The following is a 21518-nucleotide window of genomic DNA, read 5'->3' as shown; positions in this document are numbered from 1 at the left end:
TGACGAGGTCAGTGGCCCCCCCAGCTGCAGCGCCCTCATTGCCGCTTTCCTCTGCTGATCTTCATTGGCGACCAGTTGCTTTTGCGCTGTAACCTGCGCAAGAGGCACAATCCATCTCTTCTTCCTCGCCTCTGTTCCCCACCCACGCACATTCACAGGCATGCAGCAACAGACAGGCTAAATTTAGCCTCCGCTGTAGCCAAAGTCTGCCCGATAACGCTGCTTCTGTTTCTATTTCATTCGGCTATTCTCATCCGTTTTGCTTTGCATCTCTCCGCTCCTCACTGTTCAGGACATTCAGGTGGTCAGCAGTATTGGATTGAAAAAGAAAAATAATGAAGTTGTATCTTAAGAGAAAATGGCAATTTGTCACATGCCAGGCTCCTCCCAAACAGGTGGGTTAGACGCCTTGCTCTTTAAAATCTGAGCCCATGGACAAGAATATACAGCCACGGGTGCGGAGGAGTGTGAGCGCAGAAGAGGTCAGAGGTCACAGAAGTGGCCTCACTTCTACAGCATTGTGTTGCACCCTTTGGATGAAATCTACCCAGACAGATATGGTATACATGATGGGATGGTGTGGTCCTAGTGCATCTCGAACAGAGGTCACTAACTGACGGACCGCAGTAAGAAAGGTATCGAAATGTGAAAAAAAGACGAGTGAGACGGAATTATATTAAATTCATTTGATTTGTTAGTCGTGTATTGATTACATGCAAATGTTGATACAACTCTATTCCTCTATTTAATCACACTAAATAGTCACATTATGATCTTCCAGACCTTTGCTTCTAGAAGTTTTCTCTAACTGGACCTCTTCACGTTTTATTCGAAGACCCCTACTCTAGAAGCTTCTTCGCTGGCCAACAGAGGAAGTAACAAACGAAGCAGACACCAGCAAAGGTCCACCGGTGCGTGCTCTGTGCGGGCCTGCATGCGGTCATCTTGCTCATATTTTACCAGAGCAACATATGTGTAACTCTGAGCCCCTCTTGAGCTCGCAAACATGATTGACTGAAACTCAATATACAGGTGAAACTCGAAAAATTAGAATATCGTGCATTCTATTCTAATTTTTCGAGTTTCACCTGTAGATACAATGGCCAAGACCCTTAGCAAAGGGGCAATAGCTACAGTGTGTAGAAATGTAAACCAAGGAAGATCAAATGCAATACTAAATTAATCAATTGGTCAATCAACATGAATTGTTTTGTTTGACAGCATTCTGAACTATGAGTTGTGGGCTGAACCACCTAAAAAGTCAACTAATCCACTGTAGCTAATCTATTTTTGCTTGCCCTCAATAGATCAAGCAATAGAAATGAAAAGTTGGCTATAAAAGTCTTATTGACTGTGAGCAAGATTCCATTTTTATCTCAGACATAATTAAACATGCCACCTCCAACAGAACCATAAATCCTCTTTAATACATTTTCACATTTGGTTATTAACGCTACGTAGAGGAAATGGAACCGGTTCAGAAAGACACTTTAGAAACAGCATAACGTGAAGGAGCCGCCTGTATTCAAAAAGCACATTCAAAGTAACTGCCCTCCGCCTACAGGCTTGGACTGTGGACTACGTTCTTATTTTTTAGTGACATTTATTGTGAGTGTGTTCTCGCAGTAACTCACATGTCCTCCACGGTGATATCTTTGAGGATTTGGCAGTAGTCGACGTTCCAGACCGCCTGGTCGTCCCACACTTTGGATGCCAGAAGGATGGCTCCCAGCACAATGCGCTTCCAGTTGGAAGGGCTGATGTCGATCTCGGCATAGGTCAGGAGCCTTTCCAGATATACCTTGAATAAAGACATGTTAAAATCTCAGAACACGTTCATCCATTCCGCTCTATTATTAAAAATAAAAAAATGATACACATAAGAATTGATTTTTTCTTCCATATGGCAAATACGTTCTTACAATACAAGACAGAAGCGTGTATCAATGTGTTATCAACTGGCCTTTATACTGTGAGTGTACATTTGTGCATTAGTTTTTATCCTCCTCCAAGTAAAACAAAATAATAACAACACAACGAGAAGCTGAAGAAATCCAACCTCTCTGGGGCTCATCTCTCCGCCTCTCTCCCCAGTTCCATTTGTCTCTCTGATTTTCCTGTAGCCAGACTTCCCACCGTTTACAGATCACAAAGCACACGGAGCAGCTGCTCTTTACAAGCTGGAATCGAGTGTGTAATGCGGAGGCTGATTCCACTGATCGTCATTTTGTGAGACGTTGTAAAGCATGAAAGCAGCAATGATCCGCTGCAAGGAGACAACTGAATGTCTGGCTTGCCAATCGAAGCCACAGCACAATATTAAAACTCCCTTTCTATAAAGGTGTGCAGACATGAGTAAGTCTTGTATTTTCTCTTGTGCCTGAAAAAACTTGAAGAGAATACTAGAAGACAGTTGGAAAGCAGAGGGCCCTCTGTCACATGATGATTTATCCCGTCTAATTATTGGATATTAAACGGTCCCTATGCTTTAGGATTAACACAGAGGCAAAGAGTAGCCCGGTTTGACTTGGCCAGTAGCACAGCTCAGGTGGCTAATTGGTCCACTCATGCTGGGCTGGGCTTTGTGCTCGCAGGCGGTGCAAGCACAAACTGTGTCGTGGCCCACAGTCTGCCAACCAACAGCACGTACACTGTACACTCCTCTGGCAGGGCGGGGGCAGCAAACATTGAAGAAAGCCTGCATGCAATGAGAGCCACATGCTGAGGGAACCACACACAGACTGTTTGAGATATTAAGATATTGTTTTCACTTGGTTCCTCCCACCCCAGTTCATTACTAATAGGACTATGGTCATATTATTTTATAATATAACTATTTCCTTCTACTTTCAGTCATCTATACTGGTGATTTGTAAATAAACAGACAATCCACATGATTTTAAAAAAGTATGTGGGTACTGGGGCTCACTCTCCGTTTATTTATGTTGCTGTGAAATGTCATTTTACAATACACAAAACACATGTGTTAAGTGACGGTCAGGAGAGGAGGATTCATCACACACACAAACCTAGCATCTCCAAGCAGTGACACAGAAATAAATGACCTCTCACCCCTGAAAACAGATTTGGTAACGTTAAGGCTTTGAGCTGTGGACAAAGTGCAATGCAAGGTGTCTTCTACTGGAAAACTCGGACATCATTGCAGAATTCCCTTCTATTCAATGGTGTGATGGTGGGAAGCGAAGGAAGACTAAAGTTGTGCAAGCTAAACTAACACCATAACCACCAGCCAACAGCCCTATTCATTTGATGTATGGCAGATTTTACTCTGCACAAAGCAGGCCGTGTCCCAGTTTGTGTCTGTGTTTGTGCACATGTGATTTACTTCAAAATCGTTTTGCTTTTTAAGATTTCTGTTGGCATACACATACATGGATAAACAGTGCTTGCTTTCCCATTACTGCCTGAACCCCCCTCCACCCCACCACCACCAATCCTAGAGATCACATATTTGAGCTTCATCCCTCCTATTTGTTATGAATAATAAGTAAAAGAAAAATCCCACTAGTAAAAGAACCTTCTTTTCCAGAGAAAAAAGAGAGAGAAAACGATGCCATAGAATGAGGAGAAACATTGTCCTTGTTTTTGTTTTGGGCTTTTAGAACAGCTGAGCAGCCAGTAAGTCATTAGTCGTTGGGAGAGATCCTAAAGGAAGCCACCAATTTTATCCTACAGGCGCAGACCAAGCGCCTTACACCAAGTCCTTCTGAAGGGAGACCGCACGGATCAAACCAATCATGTGTGACCTCCAAACCTCTGGTGACAGTTGGTTTTTTTATTCAACAATCTCTGGAGGGGCGTATGGAGCATTGGTATAAGATTCAGAGGAACAAGAGAGTAAGCAGAGAAAAGCGTTTAAGGAAGGTACGCCACTGAAACACACACAAACTTACCAAGGTGACAATGGCGCACTCGGCAGTGAGCTGTGCGGCGCTGAACAGCGTCCTGACGAAGCGGTAGATCTGCTTCTGCTCGGGGTCGTGTTTCTCATAATCAGGAGGAAGTTCAGACTTCTAGAGCAGAGGATTTATGAATTACAATGAAAGATTCACTCCGAATGGGATTGTTTACCGAAATGGAAGCTCAGGTTGCTGTGGTCTGTGCTGCTGATGAGTCGTGACAGCTCTACGGTCTTCACACAATGAAACGCATCCTCGGTTAAGACCTCACCGTGAGAGGGTGCAGCTTCTCATCGAAAATGTCCACTAACATTCTTCCGTCGACATCCCTGGAATGACAGACAGATAAGGCATGACTCATTTCATTTGAAACATGACTTCATCTTCCGGGATGTCACATCGCTCGTTCAATATCTAATTTCTGAGCATTTATCTGCGCTTTAAAAACACAAACCGCTATGAGGACGTCCCTCCACCATTCCACAAGACCAGGGTTTATTCCAGGGGCAAGCAGAACTTACTCAGGCCTCATATGGATCCAGCCATCTGGTAGTTTCTCTGAGCGAAGTATTTTACTTTTTCCATCATGGTTTTACTTTTTTTTTGCTAACGCGTGGTGCTGATAATTATGCAAGTTTATGAAAAGGACTGCAGACAGAGAGGAATGAATGAAAGGACCAAAAAAATAATGAAAACAGTGATCATACCTGTTCTTTATGTGGTAGTATATTGCAAGGGCTACGCTGTAAAAAGACAAAAAAAAAAAACATTAAAATGCAAATCATTTCAAACTAAAAGCATCTCAGCAGACAGATTAAACATTAACTTGTGATTTATTTCCTGTTTCGCAGTTACCATTTGATGGTATACTTGAGGTTGGGCTGACTGACGGTGCTGTCGTCAAGAAATATGGTGGAGCAGGAGCTGTACTTCCGTCTCACCAGGCCTGGATGATGCTGAAGTTCATACACACACACACACACACACACACACAGAAAGACATGGCCGTCAATCTCTTTGTGTCCTACTCTAATGAGCCAAGGGGCCGGCTAACAGACATGAAAGCGGGCATCTTTAAACCCACAAACAAACTTAGTCTGTCAGCAGTCAGTGGTTGCATGCAGGGATTTAAAGTGGAGTGCATCAAGACAAACATTGCATCCAGTGATGAACGCTCATGTGCTTCTGAAGGAGTGATGGAATAAGATGAACTAGACTGTACGGGGGAGTTAAGTTGTTGCTATTACATCTAAATAATGACATGGAACTGTATCTTTCAGCTCATAACACACACACACACACACACACACACAGACACATACAAACACCTGACTAGGACTAAAGGTAGACAGTGTGTGGTTTGAAGGGGATGAGTGAGGATTAAAGGGTTGGTTTTTTTCAAAGGTTCATTTTAAGGACTTTACCTTGTTCTCCGAAATGTGTGTGAACTTGCAAGAAATACAAGACAATAAAATCACCATATGTACAATTTTAACATCCACTATTATGCTATTATACTATACAGTATTTGCACCATCTCCATGGTGAGAGGGCATTTGTTTGTTTGTTTGTTTTAATGCATCATATCTATTACTCACATGGTTGATGTAAAGGCTCTTCCGTTTTTCCCGAACTGAAAGGGAAAGATAAGAGAACAGGTGTCAGGTAGCAACACACACACACACACACACACACACACACACACACACACACACACACACACACACACACACACACACACACACACACACACACACACACACACACACACACACACACACACACACACACACACACACACACACACACACACACACACACACACACACGCACACGCACACGCACGCTCAAGCTCAAGCTCAGTAGGAGTGCAGTACTCTACCCCCACAGGCAGGAAGCAGCATTCATCCAGAGTTCATAAACTCCCTCTCACAAAAGCTTAACCCTTTTCTTCTCTCTACTAATTATGCTAAACCACATTAAGCAAAGCACAGCAGCTCTAGCAAGCAGCATTTCTTCTATATTAAAAAATGACCCTGTAAATAGTGATTTTATCTCCTGCAAAATTATGCAGGAGTGAGCTTGAGCTAACGTCTTAATCCATATATCCATTTGGTCTGCTTGACTTCAAATGAAATGAGGCATGTTTTCATTTCTCTCACCTTGTACGCATGCTAATTCTGCTTAACGGCCTTGGTGAACTGTTAGTTCTTCAGAGCTCACCTCAGTGAGTGCACGGCTCTGAGTAACATCCGGACAGACACACACACACAAGTGTTGTTTGTCCTTTGGGCAGACGTGACGTTCGTGTCATAATAAGGGTTTTGTGTTTAGTGAGGGAAACTATTCCCTTCCTTAGTGTTGTCAATAAAGATTTCTGAAATAACAAGGGAGAAAATCAAATACCCTTTTCCTTCTTTTTTTTGCTACACAAAACTCTTGGAAACGCATGCGCAGTGGTGCTTGTGTCAGATCACAGATTAACTCTCCCGGAGGAATTCATTCACACGTCGTCTGTAGAAGATGCAACTCCGCTCCGCGCCGGGCTGGTGGAGGAAAACAAAGCGGCTGGCTTCTTTTTGCCGACTGGACTGACATGCACATGTGCACAAACACACACATAACATGATGTTGGCAGTGGACTCGCATCACCCACTGACACAAAACCCAGACAGATCCAAGTACAAGAATACAATAAAGCTGGATCACATTTAGCTGAAGAAGTAAAGCCCAAAAAGCACACAGTGAGCTTTGTGCTGCACGCTTACAGGGACCAGACACACACATGCTTACCTCTGTTGTTGGGCAGGGGAACTGAAAAAACACAAAGCTCAAATTGTGTCTGTGTCCTGCATTAGTATTCATATCCATGTACAGTATGTTGAAAGCACACTTTCGCACAGGGGCTTGAGGAGGTCGATAAAAGATCCGATCAATACCTACAGCCTTCTGGATACAAACCGGCGTTCCTCCAGCGTGCGCAAATGGGACCCAAATAAAGACTCTTATTGGGAGATTAAAGAAATTGTGGCTCAAATGAATCTCAGGACCTAAATTTATCGCGATCAAATAGAATAAGATGAGTTGCTGTCAGTCCGAGGAGCCCAGGCTGCTCCAGGATCAGTCTCCCTGCCTGTGAAAGATGATCAACGCACTGCGGTGTGCCTCGTTTCGCTGAGGGAGCTAAAAGTTTCCTGCCTGGAGCCTTTATGCTGGATTAAAGGTAGTTTTGTATGGCTCCACATCTGAAATCCCTGCATCAAAGTAGCGCCTCTCTTTCTCAAAGCGGGCGGCCATTGTTAGACTTGAATTGGCATGAATTTGAGGCATTAAAGATACCTTTTGAAATGATTCTTTCGTTCCAGCTTAAAGTGCAATCTGCTGCGTATATGGCGCGTACACAGCCCTTTGAATGGCTCGGCTATTGAGGATCAACGGCAACTAATAAAAATAAACAGTCAAGATGAATGGTCAAAGCGCCCGTGGGGGAGACTGAGGGAAGAGGGTGATGTAGAGCAGCGAGGCAATGTGAGAAGAAAAAAAAAACTATAGACCCTAGAGTTGTTGCGTGTCTAAAACAAGTCCTTTGTGCGTACAATGAAATGATTCGCCCACAATTCGTTGAAATTTTTCCGTCCCTGCACTTCAGTGTGAACGTTTCAAGGGAAGCAATGCGCACACAATGCTCACCGTCAGTCTGGGACTTGCTGAGGAAGATGGTGCTGGCCCGGGGATGGTCTGATGGATTGTACTCCATGGGTAGATCTAAAAGACAGGGGGAAATGAAACATCAATAAATTTAAAGATTGAGTTGATTAAAACTTCAACACCCATCAAAATGCACAAAACCAATTCCAAGCAGTGTTCTTAAAACTTCTTTAAACAAAATAATATTTCACAAGATCATCAGCATGTCAGGAAGCGCAGGTCCGCTGTGTGTTTACCTAAAGTTAAATAAAAACAGCTTTTGTGGTGGGACTAGCTTTAAGGGGTTAACAGCCTCTCCTGAAAATATATCCCAAACTGAATGGCAAAACACTCATCCGGCCGACAGTTTACTGCGCTGCCTCTGTCTAAACGGCGCTTTGTGAATCCATTTGTGCTCAGCAAAACCCACCAGGGAAGTATGGATTAGTTTTCGATCAGTGTCTCCACACCACACGCACCAGATAGGTACTATACTACTATAGCAGATTAAACAGTAAGCTGGGCAATACAAGGAGCAATAAACCACCAGAAAAGGCAGCCACAGAAAGGGCTGTAATTCTGTATTAGCTTGCATTTACTACGATTACATTTTTAGATTGAAAGTGACTACACTTAGATTATTCAGGATATTCTGATGATAAATCAGACCCAGTAACCCAAGTTACTCTTTGAAGTGTCTGGTCAAAATGATAAATGATAAACTGCTTATTAACACATTTAAAGTGTTTCAGTGGTGCATATCTGTGCATATATCCTGTTATCAATTATATTGTCGATTTTCTTGTATTAAGTAGTCAATCGTTTTGCCTAAAATGTCCCGAAACCTTAGACGGAATTTTAGACGCGCTTGCAGCTACGTGGCAGGCATCTATGGAAAACAATTACATTTATACATATTCATTTTGTGTTCTACTTCATTTTTACTAAAGTAAACACTGCCTTTTTTGTTTATTTACAAACAATACATTCGTTGGATTGAACAGCTGATTCCAGGCCTCCTGATTTAATATACTGTGTGAACATCATTACCATGTACCAGTCTAGTTAATCCTTATCTAAAACTTTAATACTAATACTAAGGCCCAACACAAATAAGCAAACTAAATTACAAATATAACACACACACACACACACACACACACATGCACACAAAAATAACATAGTCTGGGGCGGTGATTCCAATAGCAGCTTCCTGGTTTCTTGGATGATGTCATTGAAACAGGAAGGGTCAGGAGGAAGAGACCAACACCCAGACAGACTTAAAGAAAGAGAGAGAGAAACTGATGGCGAGAGAAGTGGAGGGACGGAAGAAGAGTGACAAGCTGATAATGGCAGCGAAAAGGACGCGGGAGCTGAAGTTTGAAACTCTACCGAAGGGCAGAGGAGGGAGGGGGAGACAGCATGGGCGACGAGAGGCGGGCAGAGAGAAAATGAGAAAAAGTAATAAAGAACACAGGGAAAGCGTGAGCATAGAATGGGGGAGAATGGGAGGAAGTAAGGAAGAAAAGGTCAAACCGCAGATTACAACCATCACAACAACAACCACAGAGCACACCTCACACAGCCAGTCTCACTACACTACAGGGTACATCGGTGAGCCAACGCCATTGTGTCTAAGCTCCTTTGAACTCGTGTCTTTTTGTGTTCCAGAGCCACTTGAGGAACCTCAAAGGACGAGATCGCACACACACACACGCACTCTTCTAGCAGGAAGTGACACGCGCTGTTGAATAAAAGATGGGTGAGTGGGAAGAAGCAAAGAGCGGTGAAGGAGAAGTGAGGGTGGATTAATGATGTCGCGCATACACACACACACACACACACATATACACTCTACTGTTGGGGATGTATGTAGTGCACGTGCAAAGTGTGCACTTGTGCAAATAACTTCAACGATGACCTCCTTTGTTTTGTAAGACAAAACAGTTTTAATGCTTTCACATCAATAATTTACAGACTAAAACTGTTTTTTAGTTTGTTCTTAACTGGTCATGTCACATTTTTGAACACAGGAAGCTGGCTGGCCACAGTCGGCGACCCTTGGTGTGGGTTCTCCAACCTGGAAAAGGCCGGAGCACCCAACTTCCTGTGTTCCAGGAAGCGGGACAAGGAATGAAGTAGGGGGTGGCGGCTGCACATTGTTTGGGGGGCGGGCGGTATTTCAGCCCCACGCGTTTCACTGTGCAGAAACACGAGCGCACACCTCGGGAACGATGGAAGACAATGCCAAGGGGAAAGCAGCATCTCTTCCCACGGCTCTCTCCGCTTGGCAGCATGGAGCTTTGCAGCATGGAGAGGTTCTTCTACCAGTATTATAGCAATCGGAAAATAACAGTAAACATGATATAGGCTTTGTCCTTACTGCCCATTCCTTACCTTTGTTAATACATTCATTTACTTTCCACACCCATTTTTTACAGAGGGCTCAATCCTATCCATGTTGAAAATGTTTTTATGACACCTTGTTGCTATTTAATTTGGATTATAAAATACCGGTAACAGAATCTATTTACTTTTATTTTTTCCAATTAAAGTGAGTTTTACTTAACTTTGATTGACTGCTTACCAGCCTTCGAATAGGTCATCGCACTCTCTCCTTCGGAAAAAAATGTGTATATTGAAAACAAATCCATTAGAACTGGTGCTGTCAAACGATTAAAATATTTAACCATGATTAATGATTAATTAATATATCATAGTTAACTCAAAATTAATCACAATAAATCATAATTTTTTATTCTAAATGTCCCATCATTTATTTTTTTCCATGGTTTTTCTTAATTTTAATGCTCTTATCAACATGGAAAAGTGGATTGTCTTGCTTTATGCAAATGTTTTATTTGACTGAAAAACAACATTGCCAAACAGGGCGGTACAAAATAAAATTATGAAGTGCACATTTTCAGGTAAACAAGGACTCCCTATAGTGCAGTTAAACCATGGCTTAATATTTTCTTTTTTTCAATTTTGTTGTGAACAAAGCAGTCAGGCCCCCCCTAAAAAAATGTTTATAACAAGAAAACGTTAATCTAAAAAAAATGTATAATAGCGTGTTTAACTGACAGCACAAATTACAACATAGCGTTATAGCAGCTACACTTAATGCACTGCATGTTCCTTTTCCTAAAATTCAGTCCAGGTTCAGTTCAGTTAATCAAACCTGTGGCTCATTCTGAACCAACAAAAGCCCTGCAACATGCACCTTGACCAGGTGCACCCACCTTCAGGACAGGAGGGTACTGAAGCTGCTTTGTGAATGTCAACATTAATATTACGGTTGGCTGTTGGCCCTCTGTCTGCCTCCTCTGGGAGCCTATCATAAGTTTGGCTTCAACATCAGCCATTTGTTGGCCTGCTTTGCTGAGGTGCCTTGCCTGAGGAGATCCAGATGGCATGGTGCGGCTATCAAAGAATACGCCCGCACGGCAAAGATGATTAGCAGCAAAAAACACTGTGCTGCCTCATCTTAGAAGGTGAAGTGTGAAGGTGGACACACCTTTTGTCATTCTAATAGAGACGGTTTGAAATGATGCTGCCATGTGGCAAGACTGGTGCTTTTTTCTCACGGCGTCAGTGCCATCTGAGAGAATGTGAGGCAAAGTGAAGCCGTCCTTCGAAAAGCGCCATAACAAGAATTTATAATTAGGGCGTTGCCGTGCAGATTCCCCTTCTAACAACCGTGTGATTACTGTATCACTTTCGGTCTCCGTCACACTTTGAATCTAAGCCCTCTTCTGGTTCTGGGGGTGAAGCTCGGAGCAGCAAAACTCACCGCTCTCATTCCGTTGATCACAGCTCAGACCGTATGACTGCTGCACCACATGATACTGTGACTTGGCCCTGATAACACCTCTGTGTAAGTGTCTGTGTGTGTCTTGTGATGTTGGAGAGGACAGCAACACACCAAGAAAAGAGGGAACCATTAACTGAGCATGTTACTGTGGCAGTAATCTTTTTCCTCGTAGCACCAACGCACGTCTGTTAGGGCTGGGCAGTTTACCGGTTTAAACGCTTTACGTACCGTTCAAACCGGTGTTACCCCATAACTGACGTTGCTCTTTGGCAGGCGGCAGAATTTATTTTTTCACGAGCTACTTGTCTTACGTGTGTTGAGATTGAGTCATGGTTACAACTTTATAAGAATGAATAACGCATAACAAACAATCTTTAACAAGGTAAAACACCACGACACTACAGCACAGCTTGTGAAAAAAACAATTTGTAACACAATAATTTTACATTCATAAAAATTACCCCACTGAACTGCATGCTGGGTACAGCTCATAACAAGAAGTAACTACGTGAAAACACGGAAAAGAGCGATACAGGAGGAACAACAAAAGACCAGTGATGAACGCAACTTGTGCCCAAGAGAGGAGCTGTGTCTGTTTGGAGGTTTTTTGTTTTGGGAAAATCAAACTTAAGTATAACTAAAATATAAATGTCCGACGACGCACCAAAAGCTCCACGGGTCACTGACGCGGCTACTCAGACCGTTTTTTCTTTAGTTAGTTAGAGATATTCTTCCCCCATCGGAGGATTGTTTATCAAGCAAATACATAATGACTCAATACTAATACTACTACTACTACTACTACTACTCTCGCGTTGACTAGTTATTAGTGTCAAAGACCGCCAGCATGTAGGCCACATCAGCTGTGACCACTTGACATGGAGCCCTACAGCTTCTGTGCCCTTCTGTGAAAAGCCTTGCATGTAAAGGATCCGTTTTCACAGGAACTTCCATTACCCTGATACAGACAATTTAAAAGACGATGCTTTAGGATTATCCTAAATGTACATAAATGGTGCCCAAATATGGAACTTATCCTAAAATACTGCTTGTTGTCATTTATCGCCTTTCAGTGGTTCTCACCTTGGACCACAAAGGAGGCAAGACGCCCCCCGTCATTGGGAAAGTAGGCTATCTGTGTTACGGCGTTCACCGCTGTGCCACTGCACGATGGAGGCGCCGTGTTTTCATTTGTACAGCGTGTGCGATAAGAGGCAGCGGGCCGGAGCAAAAGCTGCGCCGATAAGATTTCTATGTAGTGGAAAACTTTAACGGCAATATTGAATGTGCTCAAATTCCAGTGGTTACAGTCTGAAAATGGTTTCTGTGTGAACAGAAAAATGAAGCATCCTCTCAATCCTCGTCACAATCATTTCATTCATTATTAAGTGAAAATCCTTTGGAAGCATGACTTTCATAGCAGTCAGGCCAAAAGCTACATATTCCCCCCCCAAAAGTCAAAGCACAGCCTCACCACTTTGTGCAGGGAGCCCAAAATTTGGACAATCGATTCCAGTGTTCTGTCCCACTGACATCCCCCCGCAGCGTCCCTGGCCACGTATGCTGATGTGGAGCACTGGTGCAGATTACTTTCACACTTTAATGAGGTGATGGTGAAGTGAAACCGAACAGGGAAGAAAAAGACCAGTAGAGAGAAGGGGAAGGCGTGTTTTCACTACAATTCCAGAAGGCTATGTCAAGAGGGGGATGAAGAAGACAGCAGCGAATCATACTGCAAGGACATGGAGACGACGTTCACAAAGTGTTATTGGCATTCCAAAGAGAGGCTGGTGTATTTCTCTTTCACTTTAATCTGATAGTGTTGTTTTATGCAGTGTTATTGCAGGATCAGTTATTCTACATCTATTTGCCCGCTGGGCTGTGTGTACACACACACACACACACACACACTGGTGACAGTGTGACAAAGTAACCCAAAGAGGCACCATCGTGAAGGTGCAGCTCACACGCCGCTCCGATCAAAACTTTCTTGCATCTGTTCATCTGATGTTCACCATTATCCACTAATCTGCTCATTAGTTTGTTAACAAATCCTTCTGAGAAGAATATCCTAAGTACCAAAGATATTTAGTCTACCAGTATACCAAGTCCTCCTGTTTCAGAAGCTAGTCTCCTCAAAAGTTCATCATTTTTGCTTGAAAATGATTGAGCGATTAGCTAATGAGTGCAACTTAATTGTCCGTCGAGGGACAAATCCACAAATGGAGTGGCTGTTGCAGCTCCAGTTTGAATTTTTTCAAAACTGACACACAGAGTGAGACATAGAAGCGAGTACGGGGTTATGGGTTAAGCAGAGAGCCCGAAACCCACCGTATGCCTTACTTTCCCCTCCCATCCCTGCATCCTCTGCCCGCTGTAACTAGGCAACGCAGGCTTGAAACGATTCACGCGGCAGAGGCTGACAGCCGGGTTCACTGTCCTCTTCTTCCCCCCTGATGCTCGGTCCCTTCCACCTGCTCGTAGGCCACACTCCACTAATTGCTGCCGGGTCGTCTTCCAAATTGAGAGTAAATGACGATAGAAAACTGAAATGATTGCAGAAGGGAGAAAGCTCTTGTTTTAGGTTTGTAAATAAATAGAAGAGGTGAAAGAGCAGTGCAGCACTGGGGTCTGCTCTGGGGTCAGGGATGAGTAGTGGGTAAAAACAGCATAAAAAGAGTGCACACAGAGGTGTAAAGAAAAAGACTAAATGGAGGAAAATAAGTCAGAAATAATAGCATTTAACAATATTCTCCCATTCACCATAAAGATTTGGTTAAAACTAAATCAATTCAGATGCCGACAAGTAGTTAAATACAAATGAGAAAGAGACCTACGAGAGCTAATCCCTTCTATTCTTTACTCATGTCTTTAATAACATGTGCGGGGCACATTTACATACTCAAAGTCAATACCTGCAGACAGGACAGGAGGACACGTGGAGGTAAAAAACACTGCAAAATATTAATCTAACAGACAAACTTCATAAATTCCTCAGGTGCCATTGACCATTTGTGCCAGTAGAACATGATCCATGCACCACCAGCAGGGATCTGCATCAGAGTGCCGTGTCCAGGACAAAAGTCTGCAAATATCGCAATGCAAAGAAATCAGACCGAACCCAGCAGCTAGTCCAGAGCAGCCAATCACACTACACATCTCACAAAGTATGCTCTCACTCACTTTCATCCTGAAAGCTGTTCTCACTGAAGTATGTTTTTGTTTGCCTTAAAGGTCAGCCCACCATCGCATTACTCTCACACACACACACACACACACACACACACACACACACACGCGCACACACACACGCCTGCCGTCAAGCTGTGGAAAGAGCCGAAGATGACAGAAAGACTGTGCCACGCTCTGTCATACTCTGTATTGAAATTTTCACACATGTGTGCATGCAAATTTTGGGATGCACACACACACACACACACACACATATGCGCAAACAGGCTTGAGCAGCCATGCATAAGTCAACACACACACACACACAGCTGAATAACAGTGGATTTAATCAGTGATGCACAAACACACATTTGTGTACAGAGGCCGTTTATGAACAAAGAAATATTTGATTGGGATCAATAAACTGAAATCTCAACTAAATATCAAGTGAGAAGAAAATGAACAGCACTGAACTCACACGGCAGCACTGTATCATGATCTATCCCGACATGCTACAGGAGTGAGCATCATGTGATTGTGCAGTCGTCTCCCTCTCCGGAAAGTCACATGGAAGCTCACATGAGAATTCACAGCTGGTATAAATAAGGACGATTTCAAGCAATGCATAAATCTGAACATTTTGCCAGTACACATTACAGCCATAAGAGCCTGTTTTTCACTGCAGTGTTTCCCCTACCATTATATCAGAGGGGCGCCCCCTCCCTTAAAAATCTAGGGGAAACACTGCACTGTGAATTTGGCCTTTGTGATGGCATTATCAGTTATATGTCTACAGTAAAAACAAATATTATGATGCAGGCCTTTCCTGCTGCCCTCATCTATTCACCACATTAATGGCAACTTACTGGTGGAGCAAAGAGCTGCAGGTCATTTTTCTTGGGTAGATTTCACTTCATCTGCTCACTGCAGTCCAATGGCGGCAGTGGTAGGGCTGACGTAATGTCATTAGAATGGACATGTGACTCTGTGGATGTGGTATAACAGCAGGAGAAAAGTTCCCTTATTGAGGTTTTAACACTGCATTTCCTTCATAATTTATGTAGGTATGCAATTATTAAGTAAATGTTATAAAGTTAGACACTCCTAACAACTACCTACCACTTGATCGAGGAGTTGTTGACATTGTGTATAAAAAAACAAGCCAATTATTGTCTGCTTCAGACAAAAAACAGTCAACTTTTGGTCGAAAACTCTCCGTCCCTGTCACTTGGTAGGAACAGCGTGCGAGGGAATACATGTAAATCTCTCCTGTGAAGAGAAGGTCACAAAGACGAAACTTGATCCGCCCGTATGACGTGGATGCCTCCGTCCTCCAGCTCACAGGCACACAGCAGCCCTCTCTCCCGGTCATGCGGCACAACATTTGGCAACAATGCCAGTAGCCTGCAGACAGCTGTGCCCGAATCATCTCTTGAGCTCAGAGACACCACGTCTAACTTCCATCAAGCTCCCAAAGCAAGCGTGTGGATGAAAGCACCGCTCCGCCGAGACACACACACGTTGAATTATGCTTTCTGATTCCTGATTACGCCGCTCAGGAGCCCTGATGGGAATTTACATAACGACACTCAACCGTGGGCATTCACAGATTTCTGTTCTACCAGCTTACGAGAAGCAAACACTGGTCTGGAGTTGGGTTCAAAGGAACACACTCCAGGCAATTAAGTGGAGACTCAGAATGGAAAGGCCACTGGCGTTCCCACGGTTCACTGCGTAGCTGTCCAGTAATACCACAGCTTAACATTTTCAGAGCGCAGTATCTGTCTGCTCTGACCTTCAGAGGGGGAACCCTTTCTCAACTCCCTTTATTCTTAGGGGAGCACCAGGGTTGCCTTCAAACACACATATCAAAAGCTGTGTGGACACAAGCGCTTCTAAATGTTGACTCTTCACATCCAAAACGCTTTGCTCTGGGAGTCAGCTACGAACGACTCTTTTAGGGTCGCCTGATGGTTCTATATTGACTTTGAAAATACTACCATGTATGAACCGCAGATTACCTAATATCTATCTCCAAAATGTTTTATCAATTTAGGAAGAATAAGAATCCTTTTTAATGATGAGAAAGGAAATGTATGTAATGTATCAAGGTGTCCTCACAATGGGGAGATTATTCTGCAAATACAGACTTTCCACTTTTTAGCTTTAACTGTCAATAACTAATAGTATCAACTACACCATGCTTTACCCCCCTATTCAGAGGCTCCCGACCCCATGACACTGTACCACAGGTGTTTTACAACTCAACGGCATTTGACATGAATGAACAGGGGTTCCTGTTCACTGATCCAGAGGCCGTCTCCACTCTCTTCATCAGAGCAGGCAGCAGACCGTTTCGAAGTCACTTTCTCGGGAGACGGCGGCCCAATTAGGGGAAGGCGTGAGCAGGACATTTGTGGGCCGCAGATGCATCTTCTCGGACACCGGGATTAGAGGAGAAGAGTCACGGGCAATTGCATTTTCATTAAAGCTCAGCGAATCTCTTCACTCGTGTTCCAAATGGAAACCCTTCTCCGTGAAAGCATTTGTTATTCCTCTGGGAATATTGCAAGCTTTCCGTGGGCGACAATCCAAAAGAGATGAACTGTTTTTATGAGGCAGGGCTTTTGAGAAGCTTTAGAAGACACGATTCGGAAGCTCAACACCACTTCCCATTTTATGTAGCTACGATGCTTGAGAGTGAAAACAAGGTGTGCTGGTTGTTAAGAGCGGCTCGCCATTTGTGTTCTGGGGCAGAGATGCTTTCTCAGGACGTAAACACGAATAGAGGAAAACAATGATCAATATTCGTGATATAACACAAAAAAAATAAAAATAACGAACAGTTCAATGACTGAAATGTCACCATTACATTATTACTAAGTGAAATTTACTCACAATTGACACATGCATGTCCTCAGTAAACCCTCTGGATAATTATTAAATACTTTTCATTCTCACGATGCATAATCCTGAGTCTTTGCTCCTTTTGATTGTTCCGTGCGAGGATGGAACTAGCAATTATCTTCATTGTTGATTAATTGGCCCATTATCTTTTTGATATGGTGAACACCCAAACAGAGTAAAGACTTTCTTAAAATCTCTATTAACTATAATTTCCTGGAGCACAAATGTGTACCACTGGATTTAACCAAGTACAGAAAGAAAAGCAGCAAATACTCCATCAAATGGTTGCCATTTTTGTTGAAGATTAATTTTCTGTCCACTGATGTGTTTAATCTGCCAACTTGCCCTGAAGCTGTGTTTGTACATTGCCTTTCATTCGCCAAGACTTTCATGTTCTAAAATGCTTCAACAGTGTTCTTTAAGCTTTAATGCCACTCAAAATGACATTTTGAGACCAACTTTAGGATTAAAACCATTTGATTGTTGGGGTTACCATTTTAAATTGCAATATCAGAAAAAATAGAATCATGTGTTTGAATAATTAGGACTTTATAAAACAGTGTCAAAGTTTGTCTGAGTAAAGAATCTGACACCCCAAAACATGACACGAATGCCTGTTTTTTCACTCAGCTCATCAAACTGTGGTCAGGACAATTCTTAAAACAACAGTCTAGTGAAAAGGAATGCTTTGTTTTTATTTGCCTCTACAATCGGCAAAATGCTTGTGAATTTAGAATCTGCGATGGCCTGAGCCATCCACCATCAGCTCCACTGGTTCGCCAAATGTATTAATTACTGCTTTATCTATCTATGACCCACTTCCTCCTAAAATCAGTAAACTGAGGAAGTGATCCACTGATTAATAGAGAAAGGAGATAATTGTTAGTTGCCCCAGTTTAAATTGCTGATGAAACCCAAGTGAACAAGAAAAAAAAAAAGACAAAATTAGTAAAATGGAGGAAATTAGTGCGAAGATGAATATATTGACAGGAACCCTATTTCTCATTAATGTCCACAAATGTTAACATGATTGATGTATTAATCACTTCTTTGGTGAAAAATGTCTTACGTGCAGTTAAAAATATATATATTATTATTACTATATTATGTCAATCTCAGCCATTAATGAAATGAATTTACCACACTGGAAATATCTTAATACCCTCCTCTTTACATCCTGGGACACTGAAAACACCGACACAGAAACATGAGGTTTTCACCTAAGCTACAATCCAAACTGAATGGGATCAAACAGTGTTATAGTAGGTCACCTCGTCTGGAAGTCTCGTTAGGAGACTCCCCAGGCTCACCAATCGGGCATAAATAATCCATGTGCAGATTTCAATTAGCCTGCAAGCGAGACTCATCAATATGGGTGTGTGCGTGCTCCAGGAATAACGAACTTCAACACCAATGAGACAGAGACGAATGCCGGGGCCCGTGGGCCTTTGTTCATTTACAGATGTCTATGTTAAGTAAAAAAAAAAAAAAAAACAGGGTGAGAAATCCATCTGTTTCCTTTTCCATCTCGCTTTCCTCGCTCTCTTCATCCTGAGAGCTCCTGTGCAGCGACACACATCGCAGTGTTCTCCGATCAAATTAGTCAAGAAATAGCTGTGCTGTTTGTGTGGAGGGTCTGTAAATCTCGAAGAATGCCCCCCCCCCGACCCCCTCTCTCTTCAGAGAAAGAAGTGAGGTTGTGCGTTAACATGCTAATGTGGAGGACAATCTGTAGTGTTAGTCTGTGATCGTCCCATGGTCTTCCTCCAGTTATCTTGATGTAGCTCAGATGGGGCCTGTTACTGACATACTTTCACTGCATGGGTAAACAGTGATTATGATTATGAAAAAATGAAGAAACATTTTCTCCCTTTTTTCTATTCCCATTCAAAAATGAATTAAAATAAAGTGTTGCTTGCTGTGTGAAGCCCATGCCAGTGTTTCCTTTGTGTTTACAACTTCGGAGGGGGGGGGGGGGAGTAGTAGTCGGGCAAGTTGGCCGACGGGGAGGGGGGGGGCGTGTTTGTCCACGAGCGCATACACAGACCTAATTGTGCATTTGTAGAGGCTGAACTGCTGTGATTGGGGGGGCCCGTATATCTGACATGTCTTCATCACTGTCACTGTGCGCAATGGGCTTGGCCCCAGAGAAACCTGCGTTAGCACAGAACGCGAGTCTCTAGCCCATTTACCTCCAACCGGTGTGTAGGCTACGGTGGGGAGGCACCGGGTCATTAGAGACAGAGAGAGCAATTGCTGGGGGCAAAATCAGATTACACTGTAATTTGTGAGAGGGGGTGAGGGGGACACTTGAACACAAGGAACACTTATGCGTGTGATTTGTTTGTGTAGAGATTGTGACCCTGTGCCCTCACCACTGACAGGAATCACATGCCTGACGCAGCCTGCCCCCCCCCCACACACACACACTAACAGATCTTGCTTGAAATCAATATAATTTCTGACAAAACAATCAACCAAGAAAAACACTTCAGCCTCATTTTGTCTCTTCCAAGCTCAGATGTCAAATCTTACTGCATTGCTCGGGCCCCTTGAACACTTCAGTATTTACTCTTGGCTAAGTCCTCAAGACTAGATCACCAACACTACTTTCCGGTGCATTCACTCGCTGGAATCAAGCGGTTTATTCCTCCACAAGACGGGCACTTCTGCCTGTGGAATGCCATCAGAGATGTAAGGTCACTACCTAAAGACTTTAACAGGACTCCCCCGCCCTCACAATTCATTTCTTAGTCTATAAAATGTCATCATTTAATCTTTGTTTTTCGTTGGCGGGTATTTTTTCAAGCACAAATGCTAAACCAGTGCTCGTTCAAGCTTCTCAAATGTAAAGATTTACTGCTTTTTGTTGCACAACCCAAAACTCAACATCTTTAGAATTCGGACTGTTAGGTCCGGTCAGACAACACAAGACATTTGAAGATGTCCCATCTCAGCCTGATCTGAGAGGATCTAATTGAGATGTATAGCTTCTTTTTTCTCTGTTATGGACCAAAAATGAAGAATGTCATTGTGGATACGAGCAACCTAACAAGAGTTTCTACGTAAGGTAAACGAGCTCAGGGCAGAACTGCTGCTGCTTCTCCAGATGGGAAGATTAAGGTTACCGTGGTTTAGACATCTGATTAGGATGCCCCTGGAGTCTCGCTGTTAACGAATTCTAGGCACGTCCAACTAAGACGACATCCCTGAGTGGACCCAGAACATGGAGAAATGGCTACATTTCACACGGCATTGAAATGAGTTAGTAAGAGGTTTGTGTTGAACAGCAGAGGAAGGATGGGTGGACTATTGGTCTTAATATTCTTTCTGTAAATGTGCATACACAATGCTGATAGTCACGTTAGAAATGGAGTTGTGCTGTTGTCAGATAGGATTTTATAGATTTACCTGTGGAAATAACTGAGCATATTTGGTTACCCACAGCTGTGTGGATGTTCCAAGTCGAAGTATGTTGCACCAAACCATTCTTCAACATCCAGATGGGCCCTGCAGGCGTCAGAACTAAATTGTACAGTGGAGTGTAACTGTGCTGGTGTTGATGAGGGATGTGCGTCGCCGTCCGTCATGATCACGACACCTCCCACTGGAGCCCAAACTCACTCTGAGCCAACCTTACACACACACACACACACACACACAGGCGCATGGTGAAGATGACGTGATCTCGGGGTCAGGTCGGGATCACCAAATAACCAGGCAGAAGCAGCAGTGCAGTGTGTCACTGTAGGTCTATGTCGAATAAGGTTGGAAAACAGTATTAGCGAATAGATAATATAATTCAATTACTAACTAATAATACTAATTTCTTGCACTTTTGCATCCCAGCTTGGAAACCACTGCCATATGGCTGATTTCCAACAAGCTTGAAGTCCTACGAGAAGGAAGCCCACAGTGGTGTTGGCGTAATGTTGTGGGTGGGTCCCTTTGCACAGATGTTGCAAGCTCTCATCCGTTCCCCGGTAACGGCGCACATCTTAAAGGGTGTGATCAATTCA

General features: G+C 43.2%; 1 protein-coding gene across 5 annotated transcripts in view; it reads right to left on the bottom strand.

Moving 5' to 3' along the window:
• Positions 1 to 21518, bottom strand: part of ccny (cyclin Y) — a 28046-nt gene that overhangs the window by 5757 nt on the left and 771 nt on the right. Inside the window, exons 2-10 of one of the 5 annotated variants that reach the window (XM_037456017.2) lie at positions 7611 to 7685; positions 6714 to 6734; positions 5519 to 5553; positions 5345 to 5368; positions 4776 to 4876; positions 4628 to 4663; positions 4192 to 4249; positions 3915 to 4031; positions 1635 to 1801 (exon numbers count right to left, since the gene is read on the bottom strand). In XM_037456017.2, the coding sequence (XP_037311914.2) occupies positions 1635 to 1801; positions 3915 to 4031; positions 4192 to 4249; positions 4628 to 4663; positions 4776 to 4876; positions 5345 to 5368; positions 5519 to 5553; positions 6714 to 6734; positions 7611 to 7685 (634 nt within the window). Of the gene's footprint in view, positions 1 to 1634; positions 1802 to 3914; positions 4035 to 4191; positions 4250 to 4627; positions 4664 to 4775; positions 4877 to 5344; positions 5369 to 5518; positions 5554 to 6713; positions 6735 to 7610; positions 7686 to 21518 lie in introns of all 5 variants that reach the window. The other 4 variants (XM_037456015.2, XM_037456019.2, XM_037456018.2 and 1 more) reach the window with 4 other exon arrangements.

The sequence above is a fragment of the Pungitius pungitius genome, chromosome 19, assembly GCF_949316345.1.
Source record: "Pungitius pungitius chromosome 19, fPunPun2.1, whole genome shotgun sequence".
Lineage (NCBI taxonomy): Eukaryota > Metazoa > Chordata > Actinopteri > Perciformes > Gasterosteidae > Pungitius > Pungitius pungitius.
Note: the sequence above shows the minus strand (reverse complement) of the source record. Positions and strands in the feature narration are given on the sequence as shown.